General features: G+C 42.3%; 1 protein-coding gene across 2 annotated transcripts in view; it reads left to right on the top strand.

The window, feature by feature from the left end:
• Positions 1-2,530: 2,530 nt before the first annotated feature.
• The window catches only part of ONECUT1 (one cut homeobox 1), a 39,852-nt gene continuing 24,527 nt past the window's right edge, over positions 2,531-17,855 (top strand). Inside the window, exons 1-2 of one of the 2 annotated variants that reach the window (XM_051980679.1) lie at positions 2,531-3,769; positions 8,478-8,551. In XM_051980679.1, coding sequence (XP_051836639.1) covers positions 2,680-3,769; positions 8,478-8,551 — 1,164 coding nt within the window. In that variant the 5' untranslated portion in view covers positions 2,531-2,679. The remainder of the gene's footprint in view (positions 3,770-8,477; positions 8,552-17,855) is intronic. The other variant, XM_051980678.1, reaches the window with a different exon arrangement.

Below are 17,855 nucleotides of genomic sequence, written 5' to 3'. Positions count from 1 at the left end.
TTTTCTCTGAGGTTCTAGCTCAGCAATCCTATTAAATCTTTGATTCTATTAAATCAACTAGAATGATGAAGCCCAGTAATTTCCAATATCGGAAGATTGACTGTCCCTGACAGAAACACATCACAAACTATTCTACCTGAGCACAGAAAAGAGGCCCACTACCTCTATGATAGGCTGTCTTCTGTTTTCATCCAAGTTTACTCAATCCTTGTGGTCTCGGGTGGGGTAAGGAGGGGGGAGTCTTATCTATGCCACCAAAAACCATCTACTACTCACAAAGCTTCCCACATCCCATCTCCTAGAACCCTTCCTCTCCCAGATGTCGGGCACATCTACCCTACACCTACAACGTGGAGGAGGTGATCTTTGGTGGGCTCTATCTCTATGTGTTCCAGCTTCGAGTGATTTTTCTAGCACGGATTTCAGATGGATCCTCAGTTTTAAATCTAAGGTCAATCCTAGGTCAATATATATAACCCAGAATGGAGCACCAAATACAGTAAAGGAGACGAGGATTTAGCTCGCACCCACGTGTTCCCAGACAAGATATAGGAATTCTGAATCTGGGTTCTATTTAAGTTCCACCCAGCCCCCCTCCTCACTATTGGGGGGGGAGAGGGCGGGAGTGCCTTGCGTCCCTAGTGAGGCCTTTATTGTTCACAGTCAGACAATGAGCACATCTGTCCATTCTCCAGGGGATAAAAGCACCTAAGCGGACACAGCTCTGCCTTTTGTTTTGTGACACCCCCCCCCCTTCCCTTTTGTAAACGAAAGAAAACCTCGGCATGTGGTGAACTGGCGTGCTTCCAGCATCTGAGCCAGCTCTGTGTTTTGCTCCCTCCCCCTTATAGAGTCCCCCACACACCTCAACTAAAGCCTAGATCTATCTCCACAGTACAATTGAAATTGGTGTAGAAGAAGAGAGCAAAGGCTCATCTGAACTATCCTATTCGTACAAGGATCGGATTCCTTAAAAGATCTGAGCTTATGGGGAAAGTTTAGGGAAAAAACTGGAATCTCTTTTCAAATCTTCACTCTCTGAAGCTCCTTTCAGAAAAAGAAGGATGACTTTTTCCGTTGGACTTGGGCGAGGTCTGGCCTGGAGCAGAGACCGGGTCAGGCAATAGTAACTGCTTAGAAGTGAAGACTGACTGGCACCCGGTCCGAAGTCCTCCACTGTCTCCCTTTTTCTATCCTTGAGCTCCACGGAATCGCCCCTTTGTGAGGACATAGGCTAGCCCAGCGGTCGGGGGAACGGGACAATAGCCTAAGGGACTGCCTGGATCTCCCGCCAGAGCAACTGAGGGTTTGGTTGCCTCGCCAGGACCCGGAAGTTAAAAATGAGAATTCACCGGGGGTGGGAAACCAACACCCTTCCCACCCCATCTACCCCCGAAAATGCCAAGTCATTGGAAGGGAAGGAGACACCCAGCTGTCTATAGTGTTAATTACTGAGAAAGGGTGGAAAAAACCAGACGACTGGGAAGAATTAGGTGCGTAAAGACGTCCTGCAACCCCACACTCGACTCCAGCCACCTGAGTCCCCAGGGCCTGGCGCTCAGCCAGTCCTGGCACTGCCCCCCCAAGGCCATCTTCAGGAAAACTTTGTCCCACTTTCCTTTCACCCTTCCCTCCTAGGGCTGAGATGGGGATTGGATGTGGTAGAAAAAGTGGATTGCCAAAAGTCTTGGTTAGAGGTAAGGAAGCTGAAACCACCGACTCCTTTCTCTCTCTGCCTTCCACTCAGCACTCTACCCCCAACCCATTGTCAAGAAAAAAATCTGGCAGATTTTAGGATCAGTTCTCTATCTGCACTCTCCGTCCGGCTCCATTCTACCATCATCTTCCCCACCACCATCACCACTACTACCACCACCCCCAAATCCTTTGCCAGCCCCGCCCTCTCCTCCCTTACAGTCTAAGGCCTGGAGGCTGCTGTGATAAGAGGGGGCGGGGTTGACGCGGCCTCTGGGCCCAGCAGCGGAGCACAAAGGTTGACTGCCTGGCCCGGCCTCCCCTTCCAGGAGCTGGGAGGAGAAATCCTTTAAAGCCAGGATGCGGGCCTGAGCCCATCCAAGAAAACAGAGCGGGACGCGCATCTCCAGCTGCAGCTGCAGCTCCAGGCTCCTCTCGCGCTTTCCCTCCTCGCTTTTTTGCATGTGCTCGCGACTTCCCAGCCGGACTCCGATAGGAAGGCGCCTGGCCCCTTCCTTAATATGTATGGGGACGTCACTGGCCCGGCCCGGAATGGGGGTGGGGTGGGGGGCCGTATCAGTGCGCATGCGAACTCTCCTCCGGTAGCAGCAGCGGAGCGGTGGCCAGAGACTCTGAAACAGTAAAAGAGACATGGCTAGAGATGGCGAGGGACGCAGCCAGACACCAACTACGGCTGCTGCGGGGGCGATTTTAAAGGAACCGGGGGCCTTATAATTATAAAGAGAAAGGGGGAGAGAGAAGGAAACAGGGGGTGGAGGGACAGTGTTTCCAAAGCAGCTCAAACATTTTTAAAATTAATATTTAAGGAAGAAAGCAAAGAACGAGAAAGGGAGGTGGGGGCGAGGGAGAAGAGAGAGACAAACACAGCGAAACAACCCGCAACCATCAGATGTGAAGACTTCCTACACCGTTCCCACTGCCCGGCCAGATAGATGTTTTGTCCGCCGGGTCGCACGAATCACAATGAACGCGCAGCTGACGATGGAGGCGATTGGCGATCTTCACGGGGTGAGCCATGAGCCGGTACCCGCCACAGCCGATCTGATGAGCAGCAGCCCCCACCATCGCAGCTCTGTAGCCCATCGCAGTAGCCACTTGCCCGCTCACCCCCGCTCCATGGGCATGGCGTCCATCCTGGACAGCGGCGGGGACTACCACCACCACCACCGACCCCCCGAACACGCCCTGGCGGGGCCCCTGCACCCCACCATGACCATGGCGTGCGAGACCCCTCCAGGTATGAGCATGACCAGCACATATACCACGTTAACCCCTTTGCAGCCTCTACCTCCCATCTCGACGGTCTCGGACAAGTTCCCACATCACCATCACCACCACCACCACCATCACCATCCTCACCACCACCAGCGGATCGCCGGCAATGTGAGCGGTAGCTTCACTCTCATGCGGGACGAGCGGGGACTAGCGTCCATGAATAACCTCTACACCCCCTACCACAAGGACGTACCCGGCATGGGCCAGAGCCTTTCGCCCCTCTCCGGTTCTGGTTTGGGGGGCATTCACAACTCCCAGCAAGGACTGCCCCATTACGCCCACCCGAGCGCCACTATGCCCGCTGAAAAGATGCTCACCCCCAACGGCTTCGAAGCCCACCATCCAGCCATGCTAGCCCGGCACGGGGAACAGCACCTCACCCCCACCTCCGCAGGCATGGTACCCATCAATGGCCTCCCGCACCACCCCCATGCCCACTTAAATGCCCAGGGTCATGGTCAGATCCTGGGCACTGCCCGGGAGCCAAACCCTTCGGTGACCGGCTCCCAGGTCAGTAATGGAAGTAATTCAGGGCAAATGGAAGAAATCAATACCAAAGAAGTGGCGCAGCGGATCACCACCGAGCTCAAACGATACAGCATCCCTCAGGCCATCTTCGCTCAAAGGGTGCTGTGCCGCTCGCAAGGGACCCTCTCTGACCTGCTGCGCAACCCTAAACCTTGGAGCAAACTGAAATCTGGCCGGGAGACCTTCCGGAGAATGTGGAAGTGGTTACAGGAGCCGGAATTCCAGCGAATGTCAGCGCTCCGGTTAGCAGGTGAGCTGGGAAGGCAGAGAAGTTAGTAAGGGTGCTGGGGAGATCGGAACAAATCATCGCATTTGATCCGGTAGAGTTAGTTGCGTCTCCGCCTAGAAAAATCAGTTCAGAGACAAAAATACACCCGGTACATGGCCTCTCAGGTCCGGCTGCTTCCCTTCCATTTTTCTGTGCCCTTGTCTTTCTTTCCTCGGGACCCAACCCAGGCAGTCCCCATCAAAGATACCACCGAGGCTCCGGCTTCCGGAGGTTGTGTAGGGAGACAGGTCTGAGGGCAGGTCTGGCAGAGGCTCGAGAAAACCAGCGATACCTGCCAGAATCTTTAGCTGCACAGTTTACCCATAGCTTACTCTTGTGTAGTGTACACGCGCGTACACGGGTGAGTATTATTTTAAATGTGTATTCATATTGTTCACACGGAACTCATGCCCTGGGCTCCGGTCCTGTACGAGAAACTCAGGTTTGGGGAATGGAGCATAAGCGCTCTGGGTGAGATTCGTAAAGAACTTTACTATCTGGAACTTATATTCATTTACGTAGGTGAATCGCCTCCTGCTTGGGAATCTACTTCGTGTGGCCAGAATGTATCCTATCCTATTGCTATTTTAGATGTCAATGTGTCTGTGAATAATGAGTTTATGTTTGTAGCTATAAATGCCCACTGTTTTCATCCTTCCTTCTTTATCTCCCTTGGCTCTCTCTTGCCTGAAATTAACCCAGTTATAGAGGACTTGAATGTTTTCGTAGAATGAGAAGTGGAGGAGGGGGAGAAAGAAAGCAAAAAGGGAGGGGGAATATGCTTGTGTCCGCCGAGTTTCTCTAGGTGCCTGCCTCCTTAGGACTTCATTTCACTTTATTCTGCTGCTTCTTTGAAAAGCTACCACCATATCTGGAGGAGGGTCTGAGAATTCCAAATTTGGTAGGGAGGAAGCCCCACCGCTAGCTTTCAGCTCCAAGCTGAAGTAAAAAAAGAAGCGAGAGACTGATTGACCCGCGCTGGTTACCAGCTTCTGCGTCCTGGCAGTTTTGGTCAGTGGCCTGCTGGTTTTGTTATTTCCACAGTGATGGCATTGGGGGGAAAAGCTGAATGATTATTCTTATAATTTTATGGTAGAACTAGAACTAGAATCTAATTGTCTATTTGGGACATTAAAAAAAAAAAAACTAACTAAAAGGAGATGCGAGGCAGAAAAACGAAAGGAGTAAGGGGTCCAGGTGCTGGCTGTAGCTGAGGGAAGAAATGGAAATGATTTTTTTTCCCAGGGATCAGAGGCCGAATTGTGACTGCAGTTAGGTTAATTTAATCCTCCCGCCCCCTTCGGCCTCCACACCTCAGACCCTGCTCCCAGGCTGAGTGAGTGGCTTGAATAGAATGGTAAAGGCCTGAATGAGGGTTTGTTAATTAACTGATCGTTCTCCATTAATTCGTCCCTGGAGAACAAGAGACAGTCAATCCGAGCCAGAGCCGGGGGCACTGAGCCGTTTCACAGGCTAAAATCAAAGAGAAGGCCAGAGCTCCCTATCTCCCTCCCTCCCTTTCTCCGGGGTCGTCCCACTAACTCCATAGCCTTCCAATGAGAAGAGAGAGACATGCCAGGTGCAGGCAGGGCTAAAACTTAAATATGAAACCCAACTGCGAGGTCTGTTTGCTTTTACTTTTCCTTCTCTTGCTTCTTCCCCTTGTCTGACTTCGCTGTTCCAATCCCAAGATTCCATCCCGATGCCTGGGGTACTCCATTGACTGTATTCACTGGCCCCTCTATTTCTATATGTTTCTTTTTTTTTTTTCAGCACTGCTTAGATGATGCCTTCTCCACATTTACTACTTCAACTTCTCATTCTGGAAATAGGAAGAGGTTGAGGAAAGAGGCTACTCAATTACAGACTGTTATTTGTCCCCATGTCTTCTATAGGGAGGGCAATGTCTTCATTGAGGGGGGAGACAATGTTTTCATTGAGGGGGGAGGACAATGTTTTCATTAAGGGGGTTATGTTTGTCACACTCTTGTCTTTCCCTAAGGTGGGGGGGGCGGGGGTAGAAGGGGGAAAGAATGGTATTTCTGATTACAGAGGAGCCTGTTCCACACACTTACTCCACTGCCCTCAGGCTGTTGCTAGACCCAGGTTTCTAGCATATACATTAATTCCTCTATTCCTTAGAAAAGAAGTGTCCTTTTGCTAATGCTGGACTCCACTAGCTACCTATTTATTTCCCCAAAAACCATAATTTTGGGCCTCCTGTTAAGTTGGAGGAAGAGGATGATATTGATTGGCTTCAGTTCTTGTCTGGGAAGCTTGACAAGTCCAGACATCAGAGGAGTGAAGGTGATCACTTGGACATACACTGGGAAGGAGCTGAAGTGGTGAGGAATGGTTGGATCACCAACTTCCAGGGTTGGGAGTCCTTTCACCACACTCAAATGCAAGAACAGTTGGGGTCCTGGACTAGTTAACAATAGAAACAAGGTTTTGTCTTTTTGGAGAGAAGACCTTGGCAGCTCCAGTTTGCTCCTAAGCATTTGTGAAAGGTCAGGTTGAAAGGAATAATTGAGATACTCCTCTTTGCTCCTAAGGTTTATGAGATCACCAGAGGTTGAACCCCAGGTAGCATCTTTCCAATTTCTGTTTTCTCATCAGTTAATCAAATGACCCATAGCAGCCTAGTCCATAAGCAAGAATTAATGTTGACCATAATGGCTTGCCCTAAAAGAAAAGAATAAGTTGTTCTCCTCTGGCCTCCTATTGATGGCAGTAATTGGAATAGGACTTAGAAGGATCCTCTAGAGGGAATGGGTTTCTAGAGTTCTTTTGAAGCCTTTTTCCTAATCTAATACATACCTAGAAATCAAGCAAAAACAGGGGAGCATTAAGCTTGTTACATATAGATGGTATGTCAGGGTACTGACCAATCACATTCTCTCAGAAAGAATATGGTCACAGAACTCTTTCCTCCCACATCCAGTCTTCCTTGAGAGTTTAACCAGCAATTGCCCTTTCTTTTCTCCCATTTATGTCTTCAATTCTCTTCTGCTGCCTCCTCTTCCTCCTTCTCTCTCTCCTATTCTCTTTGTTTCCCTCACTCTCTCCACAATCTAATTTATTCTACAGTTCCACAAAAATTTAATAGTTTGTCTCCTCTTCCCCAGCAGTAGAGCTACCTTGGTAGTAGAAATGGAGAGAATCTATTGCACACACACAAAAAAAATTGTAATTATTTAAAACAAGTAAAAGTAAATAGAAAAGGAGAGTTTGCTTTGCCCCCTCCCGTCCCTTTATATGACCAAAAAAATTTCTAGAGGGGAAAGGCTCTAAAACAATAATGAGAACCTGGAGGCTGGGATAGCATAGGTTGACTCTAAAGTTATTTTAGTAATGATGTAGTAACAGTTAATGAATAAAAAATTCAGAGAACAACCAAAATCATGACCTGGATGGAATTAGAGTGTAAACCTTATGAGATGTATAACCTTCCAATAGCCTTCGGCCTACTTTGTAAAAGGTTGTGAAATACAGGAATATTTTGAAACTATGCTGGAACTTTTATTTAAAAAAAATCTGTAAGCATAGCAGAGGAGTAATTTGATTTTGGAATCCTTAAAAACATAATTGAAGCAGAAGATTAGAATGAATCTTTAGCATTTCTCTTCCCCTTAATCCTTCAATCCTTTCCCTTTAAGGCAAAGAGCAGAAGCTTCCTGCAGATTTATATTTTTATGGAAGGAGAATGTTATCTCTATGCACTGTTTAATATGCGTGCTGCTTATGGGAGCATACTATGAATGTGAAGAAAGCACCGGGTTTGAGCTTCTGACTGGAGAGAGCAACGGAGAAGGGATCCAGTAAGGACCTGAAGAGGTCTCAGTTGAATTAGCAACTGTGGGAGAAAGGAAGCTGGGCCACATGGGCAATTGATGATGTACTCCAAATGCTTACTTCTTCTTTTTCCACACGTACAAATCTAACCCCCTCTCTTCAGCTTTACTATAACGTGTTATGTGTTTTCTGACAAAAATAGACAGAAAGGGCTAGTATGAGATGGGTAACAGAAGGAAGTTTCACCGAATTAGATGCAAGGAAAAAATCAATATTTTTTCCTCAAAGTAATAATCGCTGCTTCCCATTAGAGATGCAGCCCAGCAGCTCTCGCGCAGCTAGAGTGTTGTGTCCCGGGTGGGGTGGGGTGGGGTGACATGCCTCTGACGTGGACGCCTATCAAACGGAGGAGGAGATTAGTTTCCAATTAGAGATCCCATAAATGTGCTTGGCCGAGCTGCTGAACCCGTCTGGGCGGGAAGTAGAATTCTATGTGGAGGAAGCTTTTTGCCTTCATTCGCCCTTCTGTATTTAAATCTGTTTAAGCAGAACTTGACTAGCAAAGCGCCGTTCTATATCTGCTTGGATTCAAACACTATCCGGGTATACATCTGAGGTTTCGGAAATGCATTACTCTGGTATCTGGAGGGAATCAATAGAAATGAAAAGAATTCATCCTAAGCTAACTGTGAGGGAGGAAAGGGAATGGACTTCTAAAGTCACCAGGACTGGCTCAGATTCATTCCAATCTTGAGCATCTGGAGTTTCCCCAGTGATTCCCCTTCCAGGTCCTGAATTTTGTTCGATCTTGGGGAATTCAGAGGAGAATGGGGGAGTTTGGACAGAGAAAGTGACCTCGCCTTGGAACTACAGAAATAATCTTGTCTTCATCCAGAGGTGCTGAACCCGCCGCATGGTCACCCGGAATCTGAGAAAGTGTCGGCGGGGCCAACCTGGGGCTTGTTTGCTGTAAGTGGCCTTGTGGCCTGGTTGATTTATAACTGAATCCTGCATAACTCCATTTGCTTTTTGTTAATGTTTCTCCAAATTGGGGGAAGGAGGGCAAGAGAGAGCCAAGGATCATTTCCACAGGTCCCTTCGTTTCTTCTGTGCCAAGAAGCTAAGGATAGCTCGCAACCCGGGTCCAAGGTAGTAGGAGAGAGGGACATAGTTAGTTCCACTAGTCGGGCTACCTAAGTGGGCCAAGATCAAAGGCTCAGGTGGGAAGTTTCCCTCAACTCTGAGGCGAAAGGGATTTTTGACCTACAAGTGGTCCATTCAGGAAACGCAGGATATTTTAGGAAAGAGCCTCCAGATCTCCTCTAATACACACACACACACACACACACACACACACACACACACACACATCCCTTTGGCCCAGGCTCAGCCAGTTGCAGCTGCTCTTTGAGTAGGTCAGAGCCGGTGAACAAAGGGACCGCGGGGGAGGGGCAGAACTGGCCCAGCTGGGAGCCCCCTGGGGATTTATTTCCCCTCACCCCAAGATTCTCGAAACAAACATACATTAACAAAACTCACACGCACTAACACTAACTTTCAGTTTGGGGGGCTCAACCTGAATTAAGGAGTTTCTTTCCCCTCAGTCAGATGACCTTCCCGCTGCTACCAGTGTTAGTGTCCGCCTTGTTATTGTCTCTCTGACAGTCACCCACAGTGACCGACGCGGGCAGTAACAAAACCTACGCTGCCATTCATAAAGTCTTCGTATCAATGTCTGCAGTTGCTCTTAACGGACTTGTGCTTGAGCTCGAAATTATCCTGACACTGCGTGAGTCTCCAAACACTCCAACTTTTATTTCCCTTTCTTTTCTTTCCCGCCCTTGCTTTTCAGGAAACGGGGGAACAGTTTATTATCTGGTTTCTCCCGTCATTTGTGGCATTATTGTCCGCAAACAATAAAATCCAGGAGAAAGATTACACACTCAGGAAAGAGAAATATTGGGAAGGAACTACCTGTGTGGTTAGTAGACAGAGCTTTTCCCAGCCTTCTGGGTACTACCATTTTGCTGAAACGCCCAACTTTGCAATTTAGGAGAAAATCTCTTCGGCCATTACCTTCAGAGGCTTTTCCCTCTTCGAAGAAAAAAAAATCTGTTTGGATGAAAATCAAAAGCACTGCTCAACCAACAGGCCCGACTCAGTTGTCTATAGAGTTCTGGGCAGAATGATTTGCTACTCTATCTCGATGGGTTTTAGGTTACAGAAATGTTATTACTATTCTTTATGGTAGACATCTCAGCTTTGCTACCTCCTCCACCACCACCTCAACAAACACATCTTTGCTCCCCCTCTAATCATCTCTTGATCTTATACTTTCAGGGTGTGTTTGCAGCAGCAAGTACAAATCCTAGAATAGTCTTTGTCCTCCTTTCTGCTGCTTACAAAAACATCCAGAAATAACAGGACTTCTGTAGTGCACTACGAAATAACTGGGAAGTGTCTACACTATTGACATGCTACCCTACATTTCTGCCGACCTTCAATTGCCCAGCTGCTACAGCTTTTTTTTTTTTTAAGAAGCTGGTCTTGCCCCCTACTGGCCAATGTAAGGCAGATTGTTAACTGGAGGAATTCTTCCTTCAGCAGGCACGTTAGAGGGAAAGGATCTTATTTCTATGGTTATTAAAATTTTCTAGTTGTTATGATAATTAATATTAATAATAGCACTAATAAAAAGGAGATGGATTGGAAAAGGCGGAAGGTGATGAGCCATAAAAGCATAGCATTGTTGAGTTGGATGTTACCTCAAAGGTCACATCCTTTGATGAATCAGATCAAAGTTCTCAGATATTTCAATAGGAATCTCCATAGCATTCCAGACCTAAGACATCCAATTTCTGCTTGAGGACTTCAGTGTTGGAAAATCTACTACCTCCTAAAGTAGTCATTTCTATTTTGGGCAATTTTAAATGGACAAAGATAGAATCACAAATAAAAACTTTAAAGTCTCAGGCTTGGTATTGTGATATAAAGAGGGATTGTATTGAGGCTTTCTGAACTTATGGCTGAAAAATTCCCTAGTGAGGAGACAACTTCAATCATAAATTTGCAGTTTTCTTAGAGCATTAACCTCCACCCTGAAACAATTTACTCAGCATTTAGATTTCAGGCACATTCTTTTGTTGTGGTACCTATTTGGCTATATCAAGGTTGGAGTCATATGACTAGAAAACATGGTTCTCATTTGACCCTAGGCTTGAGCAAGGAAATGTTAGGATTTGTGTTTGCTTTGTTTTATTTTTCTTTCTTAAAAAACAAAACAAAGCAAAATCCTCCTAAGACAGAGCCAGAAAAAGTCGGTTCTTTGTCTAAAACATGTTGCATTCAAATTTATCTCTAGGAAAGATGGGGGCCACTAAATCCAAAATAACCATCTTAAGAACAAGTTTAGACTGTATTGTTTCCCTGGCTTTCTTGGTTGCATTGTCCCTTCAGTACCCTGGACAGGGCTTCTGAGGCCCATCAGTGCTAGAGTGGATTTGATTCAGGCTTGATCTCCCCCGCAGGGCCTTGCTTTGCAATTACAAAGGCGCTAAGAATCTTTTGAGGAAATAAAGATGGAAATACTTGTTAATTGAAAGGAGATAAATTATCTAGGAATCCCGAACTCCCAAATGGAAAGGTTTGCACCCACTGAAAAGTAAACGGAAGTGTCAGATTTAAAGGACTGATATTCTCTCTCTCTCTCTCTTTCTCTCTCTCTCTCTCTCTCTCTCTCTCTCTCTCTCTCTCTCTCACACACACACACACACACACACACACACACACACACACACGCTGCTGTTTTCAGCAAGTGTCTGAGTTCACTTACACACCTGCTTCTTAGAATCTAAATGTGCGTCCCTGTGGGTGTGACATGGGTTGGATCATTAAACTAAAACGTTCAATTCAGTCCCTTTGATCCGTGCTGAGAAAAATCTATAGTGATCTCTAATCTAACTGGTCTTTAAGGAGATTGTTACGATAGTAACACGGAATACGTTTTGATGTCATCATTTTTACATTCATGGTGATTCAGCTAATGAAAGGAACACTACTACACACAGATGTCGGGTGTTTTGTTGTTGTTATTTTTTTTAATAGGGAATAATTCCAACTCTTCAATTAATGAAGTCAGTAACTAATGAGGATTGTCACTGATATAGCACTATTCAGCCTTGGTAGAAAGTGACTTTGTCCTTGAAAAAGCAATCCTCCCTCTTCTTTGCCCGTAAGCATTGATTGTTTAAATATATATAATATATATATTAAACATATATTCATTTGATATCTGAAATCAACCTCAGAGTCTTTTGTGAGTAAGAGGAGGAAATTATCCATTTCATTTGAACAATATCATTTCATAAATTCATTTGTGCTCTCTTAATTGACAGAGAGTAGAGAACCCCAAACCACAGTAATAGCAATGTTCTAGGGATCTGATTGAGACTGAAACTGTTACATTGTGGACTTCTTGTAAAACTGTTTGAATTCATATGGCATTGATATAAAAATTGCTTCATTTTTCCAAATAATAAAATCATATTATAATTAAAATGTATGTACTACTACTAATTATTAATAAGCATACCTACTTTGCCATTTAATTTATTTTAAAGTTATTTTTCATAAATTCAAGTAAAGAACTTAATTTCACCATAAAATGCATTCTGTATATATTAATGGGCTCGTATCTCTGAATATACAGCTAACAACTACAGATAAATATTTTAATGTTTCCTTAAAAACCCAAACTTTAATTCTCCTCCCATATTGTGTCAAGGAATACTTTAATGAGAGTATTCAGATTAGACAGGAAGCTATAATTTACATTTACAAGCCAGAAAATGGTGCACCCAGAAAGACCATTGAATTTGAAGTCAGAGAAAATGGCATGAATTTCTGGCTTTGTCAACTATATGATCTTGGATAAATCACTTACCCTCATTTGTAAAATTAGGCAGTTGAATTAAATTTTCTTCCAGTTCTAAATCTATGGTGTTAAAGAGAAAACTTAGATTAAGTCTGTTTATACACAATGTGACTGGATGAATCTTTTAATTCTCCTTTCAACTTTAGTGAGGCTTTTTTTGAGTTTATTAAATAACCTTGTTGCATGTTAATTAACAATGAAAATTAACACAGACTCACAGCACTAAGATAAAAAAAAAAAAGTTGCAGTCCAAAAAGAATTCTAATTAAAATGAAAATGATTAGCCCTGCCACTGTCACCTTTTTTTTCTGACTATTGATATTCAGTGATATTGGACATCATCATTGTACTGATAATTGTGGAAAGGTGTAATAAGTCAATGTAAAGCAACTGATCAGAGCAATCACTGAAGACCTCTTACATTATATTGTTCAAATGAAATGGACTTCATAAATAAGCATTTATTGTGTTCCTTAAATGTTCCAGGCACTGGGCTTACCTTGTGTTTATATGGTAATATATTAAAACATTTAAGTCCTGACTTCACATAGGCTATCTCATTTAATTCCTACAATTGTGTGAGTTGAGGAAGCATTGTTATTCACATGTAAAGTAAAGGAAATGCATACCCAAAATGTTTTTCATTATTTTTTATGAAAGGATCACAGATTTAGAGCTAGAAGAGTTGCTTTTTTTTTTTTTAACAAATGGGGAAACCTAGGCCAAAAGAGGTTATGACTTGCCCAAGCTAACACAAATAGTTAAATATTATTAACTAGAATCCATATCCTTCAACTCCAAATTTAGCATTCTTTCCACTTCACCACACCTGTTTGATGATTATCTTCAAAGAAAAATAACACTTCTGACTATTTCCATAACATTGGTATCCAATCATTTTATAAAATCTCTTTTTAGGAAATGCATTTTTATCCTTTAAAGAAATCATGCCAATAAAAAAAATCTCTATGTGACAATACTTGAATTTAATTAGGCCCTAACATTTACTATATCATATTAATATGATTTGTCTATATATAGAAACTAGATGGTAAGTAACCAGAGATATAATCTGCCACTTGTATAGGTGAATCAAATAGATGTAATGTTTGTCCTATATCTACAGGCCTAACTTGAAACATCTGTGAAAAATAACAATAGTGCCTTAAGCGTAGAACACAAATGCCTTTTCTCTAGGGATCTCAAAAAACTTCACATCTCTTACCTCATTTCTCTTCACAACATGCCTGTTAGAGTTATGTATTATTGCTTCCATTTGTTGAAACTGGAGAAAGAAAGCAAAAGACACATAGCGAGGCAGTAAAGGAACCAATTTGCCAGGTCATTGTTCATCCTGCTACATGCCCTATGTGTGTGCTATAAGTAGTTCTATTCCACCTGGAATCACTGACTGCTGGGACCAAGCTGGGGGTTACCTTTGTAAATCTAAAGATCTAAAGAGCATATTTGGTCCCAATTCTACTTCTTGCTTTTGAGCTAATGCTTGCCACGTATAATGGCTATGATTTGCTTATTTTTTCAGGATTTTATATGTTTTAGATAATGCATAGATACACAGATTGTATCTGTAAAATATCAAACATCATGATTTCGGTGGATAGTAACTATGCCTGTGATTTCATTAATACAAGAAACTCCCTGCAATCTACAATACCAGAATCACTTAGAACACACAGAGGTTAATTTGGCCTGGGTTACATAACTAATATGCATTAGAGGTAGACATTGAATCCAGGTCTTCGATATTTTGCTCTCTATCCAATGAGCCAAGCAGTTTTTCATGCGATGTTAAAAACCTAAAAGATTCAATTATTCCTTGCATGTCTCCAAACGTCATGTAACAGAAATTTTATTTCTAATATTGTCCTAGGAATTGCCATTTCTGAAACGACGGCGTTCCTTTTCCACATCGTGAGAATTCCATAGCTCCCAAAGGAGGTTAGCCAAAGAACAGTGACTGTGGGCCACTTTATTTAGCTTTTTATAATAAAACATGGTGAAAGCGCGCCACCTAGTGGTTTCAGATCTTACTACTACTTCTGCTGACTATAGTGTATGATAGGAGTGGCTAACCCGATTAAAGTATTGATGTAGTCACAAAAATCGTTCATTAAGGCAATTTAATCTTTGCTATTAAATGTCCTTTCAATTCATTTGGGGTAATTAAGATGCAGTTAAAGTGATTAAATTCTAATTACTTATGCTAGACAAAGACATATTTGTCACACTAATGTGGTTAACTAAGGACTCAGCTGAAAGAAAGTTAACATTTACTTCAGATGATGCAACTGGAGAAATCAGTTCCTCTTTTCATCATTAATCCAGTGAACTGGGTGATTATGTAATGATACTTCAAGTTCATTAAACAGAATAAGTGCTCATCAAAATGGTTTGGGGAAAAAGAAATGGCTAAAAACACCTTGGTACTTTAGCAGTTAGTCAACATTGTTGGACAAAATTGCCCTCTCTTTTTTTCCATTTTATCCAGACATATTGAGAAATCTTTGAAGAATTAAGACCCACATTTATATATTGTGTGCCTAGTATCTGGAAAACAGTTTCACTAAGTTTGGAAAAACTCCTGGCTAGAATATTGGCCACCTGATGTTTAATTCTTTTGACCACAATAATTCATTAATCCAGTCCAATTCAGTAAATATCTATGCAGTGCTTACTCTCTGTCAGGAACTCTGCTTAATACTGAGGATACAATTAAGAAAAAGATAGTTCCTGCTCTCAAGAAGCTTATACTCTAATGGGGAAAACAACAAAGCAGGGGAGGGCTCAGGTTAGAGGAAGACCAAGCAGAGGCATCTGGTTCCATGGAGTTGAAACTAGGTAAAGCAGCACATATAGAGTAGAGTGAACCAAAAAGTCCAATTTCTGCCCTCTGAAAAGGAAGGCAATGGGAGGAGTTTGGTATTCCACCCTCTAGTTCTCCAATCAGTAGGAAAAGGAAACTGAAAGGGTGCAGGGAGGCAGTGTCAGTCAAGGTTTGAGTTATTGAGATTAGGCATGTTGAGATTTGTAGTTCTGACCTGGCAGGGGTATCTTATTCCATTGATTTGATACTAGACAGAGCAACAGATGCAGCATAAAATGAGTAGATTATCATTAAAATAATCTACACAGAAGGATTATAATCTACCCTGACATATAGAATGGACATAGATGAAATCACAGGTGTTTGAAGTATCCAAATAGGCACAAAAATGCCCCTAGGCAGCTAGCTAGGTCTGCTGGGTCAGGAAGACCCAAATTCAAATGCCTTCCTGAGGTATTTGTTAGCTGGGTGTCATTTGGTAAGTCATGAACTTCTCTTGATTTGTTTCTCTATTTCTAAAATAACACTCACCACTCATAATTGCTGTTGGGATCAAATAAGGAAAATATATAGTGATTTCATAAAAGTGAAAGCACTATCTAAATGTTAGTTCTGATTACTTTGATCTTGATATTTAAAGGAAGATTCTTTTTTTAAAAACTTTTTATTTTAAGAACCCATGCCAGGGTAATTTTTTACAGCATTATCCCTTGCACTCACTTCTGTTCCGATTTTTCCCCTCCCTCCCACCACCCCCTCCCCCAGATGGCAAGCAGTCCTTTATATGTTAAATAGGTTACAGTATATATCCTAGATACAATATATGTGTGCAGAACCGAACAGTTCTCTTGTTGCACAGGGAGAATTGAATTCAGAAGGTATAAATAACCCTAGAAGAAAAACAGAAATGCAAGCAGTTTATATTCATTTCCCAGTGTTCTTTCTTTGAATGTAGCTGCTTCTGTAAAGGAAGATTCTTAAGAGGAAAATTTTTGCTGCTAATATGCAGGTGCAAAATTGACAAACTAAAAGACAATTTCAAAAATATTAAGAGCAGCTATTAAAAAGGAAGAAAAATCACTTAAATAGCTTTTGGTTAAAAATATGAAATCACATCTCCAGATGTTTTAGATTCATTAAAACACACATTAACTATTCCTTTGTTTTAGTCCTCCTCTCTCTTCTATTCAGACACCATATACTTTTGTTGCCTTTGATTTTGATGGAAAAAGATTCCTCTGTCTCACATTTTATACTATACTGACTATTCTGACATTTATATAGAATTATAAAATTTGCAAGGTATTTTACACACATCATTTCATTCAGTCTTTACAACACCCCATGATGAAGTGAGACATCATTATTTTCAGTTTTCTTACTTATGAGGAAAATGAGATTCAGGACTTGTCTATGGTGATAGTTAAAAAAAAAAATCAAGGATAGGATTTGGATGTAGATTAAGCCAGGAAAGATCAGAATTTCAGAGTTGGATATGATCTCAGTCATGACCTAGTCCAATCCATACCTGAATGATTCCCTCTACAACACATCTGACAAGAGGTCATCTACCCTTTCTTTAAGACTTCACTAAGAGGTAACTCTTTCTCTGATGGCAGATTTCACATTTGGATAGCTTTAATGGTCAGGAATTTCCCCCATAAAAGCCTAATTTTGTCTCTTTTGAACTTTTCCCACCAATTTGTTCCTAGTTCTGTCACAAAAGCTCACAAAACATGAATGCCAGATCATTCACCAATCTAGTTGCCTTTTTCTGAAAGCTCTCTAAATTATTCGTATTCTTCCTAAAATGTGATACCCAGAACTGAAGACAGTGTTCTAGATGTTGTCTGTATAGTAGAACTTTAATAACTTTATTCATCAAAGATATGTCTCTTAATGCAGCTCAATATTTCATTACCTTTTTTTTAACCACCATAATACATTGTCATATTGAGTTTGATGTCTACTAACCCATGTACTCCTAGAAGTTTTTCAGATGAATTGCCATAAAGAGGTGCTGTTCTGGAGTTATATTTTATATTTATAGCACCTCTTCACTTTCCCCCTAACACACATGCATTATCCCCGTTACCATGCAAACCAGATGTTTGGGCACAAGATTCTGACCAAACTCTAAGACAGAGATGGGAATTGTCTGCAGATGATAACTTATTTGACTGTGAACCTTTTGATTAGTTATTAGGAAATGTCAATAACTGTATTATACTATGTCTGCTCTCTGGATAACATTTGCCAAAAACCTGAGCCAAAATGTACAAAAGGGCATCAGGAGAAAAAGGAAAATGATAATTAAGTAGGTCCTTTTTTGCTTTGATAGAAAACAGCCTACTTTTAATTTTTGTCTTATAGTTTAGAATTCTGTTATATATGCAATTTTATGTCCCCAAACAAACTATCACCTTAGAAAGAAATTTTAGCTTATTATGATAGTGAGGGGGGTTTTAAAGGATAATCTAGTTTTTGTAATAATT

The sequence above is a fragment of the Antechinus flavipes genome, chromosome 2 (genome assembly GCF_016432865.1).
Source record: "Antechinus flavipes isolate AdamAnt ecotype Samford, QLD, Australia chromosome 2, AdamAnt_v2, whole genome shotgun sequence".
Lineage (NCBI taxonomy): Eukaryota > Metazoa > Chordata > Mammalia > Dasyuromorphia > Dasyuridae > Antechinus > Antechinus flavipes.
This window is presented reverse-complemented; position numbering and strand designations above follow the sequence as displayed.